The sequence below is a fragment of the Sander lucioperca genome, chromosome 1, assembly GCF_008315115.2.
Source record: "Sander lucioperca isolate FBNREF2018 chromosome 1, SLUC_FBN_1.2, whole genome shotgun sequence".
In the NCBI taxonomy this organism is placed as follows: Eukaryota; Metazoa; Chordata; class Actinopteri; order Perciformes; family Percidae; genus Sander; species Sander lucioperca.
In genome coordinates, this window is record NC_050173.1 from 38,173,137 (window position 1) to 38,181,628 (window position 8,492).

At 40.5% G+C, this 8,492-nt stretch overlaps 1 protein-coding gene across 7 annotated transcripts in view; it reads right to left on the reverse strand.

Moving 5' to 3' along the window:
* Positions 1–5,114, reverse strand: part of ankhd1 (ankyrin repeat and KH domain containing 1) — a 30,350-nt gene extending 25,236 nt beyond the window's left edge. For 6 of the 7 annotated variants that reach the window (XM_031319597.2, XM_031319604.2, XM_031319603.2 and 3 more), the window contains exons 1-2: positions 4,648–5,114; positions 1,374–1,527 (exon numbers count right to left, since the gene is read on the reverse strand). In XM_031319597.2, coding sequence (XP_031175457.1) covers positions 1,374–1,527; positions 4,648–4,926 — 433 coding nt within the window. In that variant the 5' untranslated portion in view covers positions 4,927–5,114. The remainder of the gene's footprint in view (positions 1–1,373; positions 1,528–4,647) is intronic. The other variant, XM_031319601.2, reaches the window with a different exon arrangement.
* Between the last annotated feature and the right edge of the window lie 3,378 nt (positions 5,115–8,492).

The window sequence follows — 8,492 nt, forward strand, 5'->3', positions numbered from 1 at the left end:
ATGGGCGCAAAGATGGGCGCATGTGCATTTGCTATTTAAACGCTGTGAGCGTTGGACGGGAAATTGACAACTGCGGTCGGTCTTAAACTAGCAAAGACACTTGCGACTGTCTTTGCGCTGCACTGCGCCGGGTGCAAGATAGGGCCCCAAGTCTAATCTGATACTTTTTTTCCCTACAGCTACCTACATATTACAGCTGCACAGTGCACATTTAGCCTACACTTGTTAGAGATTAAAACTAGAAAAGCCAATGAGGAAAAATACAACCGTGTGAATATCTGTCTAATACTAGCTATACATTAGGAAAATATAGCAAACATACTCCAGCGCAATGGATTGGAAGAGAAACAATGACACAACAGCTATAGAGGGTCAAGTGCCATAATTCATCTTTAATTTGAAGGTGTTCACATCCACATCAGATTAACAACATGGATATTGCTGCCCTTTTCATAAACGGTACCGTAATTTATAGGGGTCTAAAATGTTTTGAAAAAATTAAAATAACCTCAAACAAAGACATTCATAATTGGTTGCAAATATTTTGCAATAAACAATTGCCTGGAGTCTACAACCCATAAGCATCACCAGATGCTTGACATCTTCCCTGGCGATGGTCTTGACAGGCTTGGTATTTGGCTACTTTGTTCATACAGGGAATGAAGAGAGGCTGTCTTAATCTTCCTGCCACAAACGTTACATACGGACACTCCCCTCTCTCTCTCTCTCTCTCTCTGCTAATACTATAGGAGACCTCACAAATCAATATAACAAAACATGGTATTATTATCATCATTACTATGCAAGCTGTAACCGATCTTAAGCAAACATAACGTAAATTGTCAACTCTTCTGTTCTGAATAGTCAGGGAGAAAGGGGAGTAGTATGAGATTAGCCATTAGCCGTTCAACACAGACTCTCTACATGCTGTGTGGAGGCTCAAGCGTGTTGCAGCGTTAATCTGCCCGGTAATGTTCGTAAGCCTAAACGAGGCCAGGACACCCAGCCCTAATGGATTAATCTACAAAAACCTTCTTACACCTAGATTACAAGTTCTAATCAAACTAGTTTACCCAAATCACTTTCAAACTATGTGCTGATTTGACACTCGCAGAACCGGCGGGTTCTCTTTATCGCCATTTCAGCCGTAGGCCTTATACAAACTAAGACCTCAACTATTGTTGGGATTTAAAAGGGGCAGGGATAGTGGGAGAAAGGTGTGGTGTTACTTATGTAAAGTTAGTGTATGTAGTTAAAGCACAAATCAAGACAGTTTGGAGGAAAAATAGATGTGGCCAATGAGATACTGGTCAGCTAAAAAAAAACAAATGTGTCAAGTTAAGCTGAATTAAGTTAAGATGAAGCAGTCGTACCTGCAGCTTCCAGTAGAGCTTCAAGTCGAGCCTGTGTTTCTGGATCAACAGTCCTCAAATCTACTCCATCTGTGGCGCTGGACAGAAGCAACTCTGACGCCGTCTTCATGATGGGGTTATCCAGGTCCTCCTGGTCCAAAATGAATGACTCCACCTAGAAGTGGTACGGAGGGGAGGGTAAAAGAGCAATCATTAGCCGTTTGTCAGCGGTTTTCGTGTTCATTTCTGATCAACAACTGGAATTTATATAAAGTGGAGACCTTGAACAGTATTTGTAATATAGAATAACTCGTGAATAAGTGCGAAAACAGCGCAACGTGTATTATATTGCGTTACGTTGCCTCTGTTTATTTACGGTTTCTTTCACCAGGAGGGAAAGCAAAAAGGAGCACAGGGATAGGAGAGTCAAGGCACAGGAAGTGCTACGGCCAGGAATTAAAACCCCTGCACACATGGTGAGATTCAGCTGAGAGTCAGCTGCCCAAGTACAGCAGCACAGTCTCATACCTGAGCGTTGGCCCTGTTGGCGATCATGTATTACAAACATTTGATTTCACCCCAAAAACCCCAAGTGAGTCAACATTAAGAAAACAAACTTTACTAAATCAACAATGTTTTATTTACTTCTAAGTGTAGCTGCAGTGTCAATTAATATTTTTTAACCATATAAAATGACAGCTTTACTCACATATGTTACTGTACGGTAGTTTACAGATGAAAATAATGACATGTTTTTCATCTGATGACAATTTAAAAATTGAGGAATGTTCTAAAAATAGAACATTACCGAACAATTATTAATGTAAACAAAAACGCCAAAAAAAAGTTAAAGCTGACTTATAAATATTTAGCCAATTGTTTCAATTTTTTGAGGTGGAACTTTAGTAACTTCTTAGTTGCACCACAGGTAGTAGTGGAAATTACTCATGACATACTCAGGTACACAGGTGGAGTACATCAAAGTATCTCCATAAACCTATGCAATAAAAACACAAATAAAAACCAATATAAGAAATTTAAGAGAGGCCAACTTTAAACTACAGATTAGAGCTTTTAATAATAATAAAAAAACACTTCAGCTCTCTCCTTAAAGATAAAACTTTGTTATGAGAAAAGTATTTTGGTTTTCATCTAAAGAAACATCCTATTGGCACCGGGGTATATTGAACCCCTATTTACAGTGTACCGATGACTGGTTCTTCCTAAGTGTAACATCATGTTATGTCTTGAGAATCTTTAAAGTCAATCATTCATCCTGTATAGGAGATGCTATGGTATGCTGGGAATGACAAATTTGACAGACATTACAACTAATTCAGCCTACCAGGAGGGTGAGAATTTTAAACAATTAAGATTTTGAATAAATTAGAAACATTCACATCGCTCAACAGTTTGCAAAACAACCTTTGACAAAAACTGACAATCCCCGTCTATGTCCATCCATAAGCTGCAGCCGGCACGCAGGGCCTGGCCCATAGAGCAAATGTTGGGAGAGAGTCAGCATTCAGCAATTTGGAGGAATTCAGCTATACCATAGGAACGCAGAGCAAAACAACCCATGGGGGATGTAGTTCTACTAAGGCCTTTATAATCAACAATGGACATCAGTCTCCCCTATTAATGAACTACAGTTCCCAGAGTGTTGGTATCCAGAGAGCTGGAAAGGCCTAGAATGGCATCTGCTTAATCCTGGGGCTCAGATTTTAGCTACTGCCCAGAGCAGCGAGTTCTCCTCTGGAGTAAAACACCACAACAAATGCTCCCTTTCAGGCTTATACGGTAGGCTGGGTGAGCTAAGAAACATGACACGGAGGACACATTTTCAATCTGATTCAATTACACTGTGCAAGATGCAATTGTCAAACTTGATATTATCTCCTTCTGCTACTACACAGCTGATGCTCAGACAAAAATGCCCATGCTATATTGACATTGGTATCAGCTGACATTCTTAATGCCATGGCTGTAGTATGTTTCAGACAGATGCCACTTTGGTCAGATATTAGTTAAGTATAATAGAGACAGCTCAACAGGTAATGTGCATTGCTCAGCTCCTTGATTTACAGCGTTGCTGGCAATAAACACTGCATCATCTTTTAGATGACATTGAATATTACGTTAGAATTAAAATGTCATTAATCTGAGACCTTTGATACGTTTGTGCAAATCGCATATTTGCTTTCTAGCAGTCTGATCGGTCGTGATTCCTGTGTCTGCTGCAGTCATATGACATGGTAAACTCGATTACACGACAATATCATGGCTGAGAAGTCTGAATATCTTAATAATGACTGCTCACATTGGACAAGACATGCCGTAAAAATGGTTTGGTTATGACATAGTAACCTTTTGAATATTTTGTGAAAATTCCTCAATGGAAGGTTGTGTCACATTATTGTCTATCTACGAAGGTGATGTTTAGGTGACTTTGCAATTAGTGCTGTAGCGACAAATGTTTTGTCTAGTTTATGTATCCATCTGAGCTAATATAAAACGTGTCTAAAGTATGTTAAGCTGAGGAGTAGATGCCATCACACCTGTCCCCGTGTGTGCTGCCAGCACATGGAAAGTTGGACACCTCTCAACTTGAACTCTAGCTGCTCTCAATTGTGACAACGCAAATCAAGTTAACACAGTACTGGTTGGCTGCCTAGTCGAAAGAGGTGAAGGATGAAAAAAAATGGTTTGTCAACACCGACTGTCTAAAAGTCGAGGAGTTCTGCGAGGAAAAGCATAATCTATACGTATCGAAAAGTTAGCTGAGGGACGATCGAAGTTAACGTTAATTTACATGATTTCGAAAAGTGACGTAATTGCACCACAACTACGACATGGCAGATAGTTAGCTGGCCGTGTGCGTCCCTGGGTTCACGGGCATCTTCCATTTGCTGTGGCTGGAAAGCTGTTGAAAGAGCTGCAAACTTGTGATGGGTGTTGCGAGACGGCACCGAACGAGGCCGTCGTCTCTTCCACCCGAGCTAGGCCGTGGTCACAGCCTGCGCTGCATAAATAAAACATTTCAGCTGCTCAGCGTGAACAACTGCTCGTGTCTCACCAAACATTATCGACATCAGACACCCCATAAGCACCTGAACTGGCAAGAGATGTTGTTTGATTAAAGTGCAGGCTTATTTTACGTAATTTCAGCGGCCTGGGAGGGGGTGGTTGCCAACTGCGAGCTAATTGGCTAGCTAGCCGCCAGCTCGCGCTAGGAGAGGAATGTTGCCTAGCTCTCTGGTTAGCTTAGCTTACTAGCTTAGCCTAGCGTAGCTACCTCTGAAACCTCGTCTTCGTCGCTGCCGGATCCTGGACCCGAGGAGAGGACGGCCGCAGCCGCTAGTTTGAAATCCAGTCTTTCTGCTGCAGGCCCACCTGGTTCGCCGTACAAACGTACTTTCTTTCCACCTACACCAATTCCAATGCCCCCTAGTCCGACTCCTCCTGATGTCGCTCCTACCCCCATCCCTGCCACTGGGGAGCGAGGAGTCACCGAGTCAATCTCGTCCTCGAAGCCGTCCGTCAGCATTGCCGTCCCGGCTACTGCATCCTGCATACTTATGTTCACGATACGTGTGTTCACGAGCTAGTTGTTGACTTAAACGTCCGTCCAGTCCCTTTTTTTAGGATATTTGCGTGATTTTACTTCAGGGAATCCAGAAACTCTCCCGAAGCGAGGGTTGAGGAGGATCTCTTTCCCCCAGCCATTAACTTTCTAACAACCTAACCCGATACGCACTGTTTCTCAGAATGGCCGCCTCTGTAGAAAATCCCGATACCCCTATTGGTTGAGCAGAAAAAAACTCTGTTTTCAATTGGTCGAAGTTAATGCTTGTCAAACTTGAGACCGCAACGTCATGTTAGGTTTACCAATATCACGAGGCTGTAGAACGAACGTCAAGACTTGATATGGTAGGCCAACTTAACTGGTAGCTAGCTTTACTAGTTCATGTAAACTCTTATTGGGAAATCACGTATGTAAAAGGGCTACAGTGAGAGTCAATTGATACCTGTTGTTAATTTTAATCACGCATTTTATGTAATTTAAAATGACAATGAATATCAGTAAATAGCTCAACGTCACAAATTAAATATGTAACTGGCTTTATTGTGTTAGTGAGGATCATATAGAATAATAAGATTAGAATTTGAAGAAATAAAGCAGTATCTTTTAAGGGGCAATGACATGAGACAAAACATAAACCCGCACACAGAAAAACAAGAAAAAACAATGGTCACTCTGGATCATAATCACACTTGTTTGATGTTTTGCTGCAAATAAGCAACACGCAATCCTATTATATTATTTAACCTATTGTGTAGGCCTAGGTGACTTAGGTAATAGAGACAGTAATACACAGGAGTTTCATCAGTGACTTCACCCACAAAAATCAAGAACTTAATTTCCAAACCACTGGCATATACACACTTCCTCGAAGTGGCCCTCTGGTGCAAAAATAATTTTAAAGTACTCACAAATTTAAAAGTCTTTACTTTGACCCCAGTGAGTGAATTTGGTTTGAACTTTGCACAACTCCCACTGACTTTCTTGATTGTCCATCATGAACCATGAAAACCAATTGGCCTTGAGTGAAAATTGCCTCACTCAACAAAGTTCCTGAAATGCCTTTGCTTTTTATATGTTATATATATGTTATTATTACTTAGCTATATATATATTTTTTTATCAGGTAAGGGAAAATGGCTGTGCTAAAAGAGGTGTATTTCATTGATGAAAACACTTTTTTGGTTGAACTCTTGCGATTCCATAATCAAACAGTGTCAGGTCTCATTGCCAGTGTTTCTGGTTTCTTCCTAAGAAATGAGTAATGCTTAAAAAAAATACATCTAGGCTAGCTGGATTCTGTGAGACTTAAAACACAAAATAACATCAGTAAATGGCTTCAGCTTTTTGCAGTAAAATGTAGCAAACTAACACATTGACACTCTGTCCTTATAATTATTATGTGTGACCATCCATGTTCTTTTTAACATCATGTGTTTCATATTCATACATGTACCTGTATTGGAATATCTTTTTGAATCCTTAACTTAAGTAATAAGCAGCAATATTGCAGTATAAAAGTACCCCATGAGAACTCCTGCACTTGAAAGTTTGCTAACGTAAAAGTAAACATGTCTATTACCTAAACTCTACATTAGATTCCAAAGTAAATGCACTGTAGAATGTGAAATTAATAATTCATTAATAGTGACCTAACAGTATTTTAATGATGGTCCAGGCAGTGGCAACTCTAATATACTTTTGCGGAGTGCAACGTTTCCAACTAAAATGATATTGGGAATATATATATATATAAAGCACAAAATAAAAACCCAAGATTTTCTACCTCTGAGATACACAAATGAATTTTCTGGAGGTTACCATTATTATAATGCCATTGGCAACTAAACAGCTTCTCTAAAGCAGGAGGAGGTGAAGCGCCTTGCTTGAGCACTGCTGAAGTTGCTGAAGGAAGGGAAACTGCGTCAATCCTTACAAAGGGTTTATTTATTTCAACGAGTGTTTCAACATGTATATGTGGCTTACTTGTATTACTTGCTGCCGGTTCACATCTCCTGTCCACATTTTAAACTGATGATCATTCAATCACATTTGTCACCAAAACCAACAACCAAGGCTAAATAAGCTTAACTAGATTACTATTACACATCATCATATTAATCATCATCTTCATCATCATCACAACAACTCCAAAATCTATGAGTTGTCTTATACTAAGTGGGTTTTAGCTAAAAGTTGTTTTTTTTTTTTTTTTTTTTTTTTGGCTTTGATAAGCAAGCTTCTTTTGGCCTTGTTGTTGCCTAAGGATACATATTCTACTTTAAAAGAAGCTGAAAAGCGTGACAAGTTACTGACCACTGCCAGAGATGCACCCGGCCAGCCCAGGGCCTCATGCGCAACGTCATAATTTTTGGGCGTGGACGCAGGCCAGTCGGAAGTGATTGGTTATTCAGCTGTGGTTGCCAGGTTTGTTTAAAAACCCACACATTCTGTCTATTTGTACAGTCTACTGATTTGAACATACTAGTGCAGTAGCTACCCGTTCAAAACGTACCTGTTCGGTACAGGACGATGGCTTGACCTCCGGTATTGCTGCTTGCAGCTTTCTCTAGAACCATTGTACCCTGAAATAACTTACAGAAGGCCACAAAAGCACTTAGGCCTAATATGGAGCCCCACTGTAAACTACTGACTTCTTCTACTTCACAGGAAACCATTGTACTAGCCTACTACATTTACCTGACAGAAAAATGTTACTAGTCACATTGCAGATTCAAATTTTACTCACAAAATATCACAATTAAAATTTAATGCATTTTTTTTTCATTAAACTTTTCAGAATTATAGCCTATTAAGAGTTAAAAGCTCCACCTTACGGACATTAAAGCTGGGGCGGCTGTTTTATTTTTGGTGTTGTTGGGCAAAAGTTACACAATAATCTTTCAGCATATTGCATTTCAAGTGTTTTGAGCGAGAACTAGACTTCTGCACCTCCTCCTTGGCTCTGTTTTCAGGCTGTTGAAAATCTAGCCTGTGACTGGAGACTGTGGCCAATCACAGGTCATTTCAGAGAGATAGAGCCTTCCTATTGGCTGTTCTCTACTGTATTGGCTGTAATGTAGATGCACATGCACGTTCCTTCGGTGAAAGTTCTGTTTACTGTAGCCAAAGACTCAGGGCTGCAGCTAATTCAAGGCTAAACTGTTTGAAAAAGAGACTTTATTGTGATCAATCTACAGTGCATATAACGAAATTATGTAAAAAAAAAAATGTAGTCCAGTTTATTGTCCAGGGAGGGGACATTTGCTGTGAAAACAGTCGGAAGAGCTGGTCTGTTGGGGTTAGCCTTTAGCCTAGCACAAACACTGGCTTGTTAGCCAGGTTAACGTTGTTTCTCACAAAGCCTCCAGCGGTTCCTTATTCAGATGGCAGCAGCCTGCTGCGAGGACTAGAGGCCGAAGCCGCGGCACCACCTACTGCTAGCATCCATCCGCCGTAGACAATCCTGTAGTTTAGCCTTCTGCTATCCCCTAGCTCACGGCTGCGACTAATTCAAGTTCATGTTTATGTAGCTAAGTAGAGCCTATTCACATTAT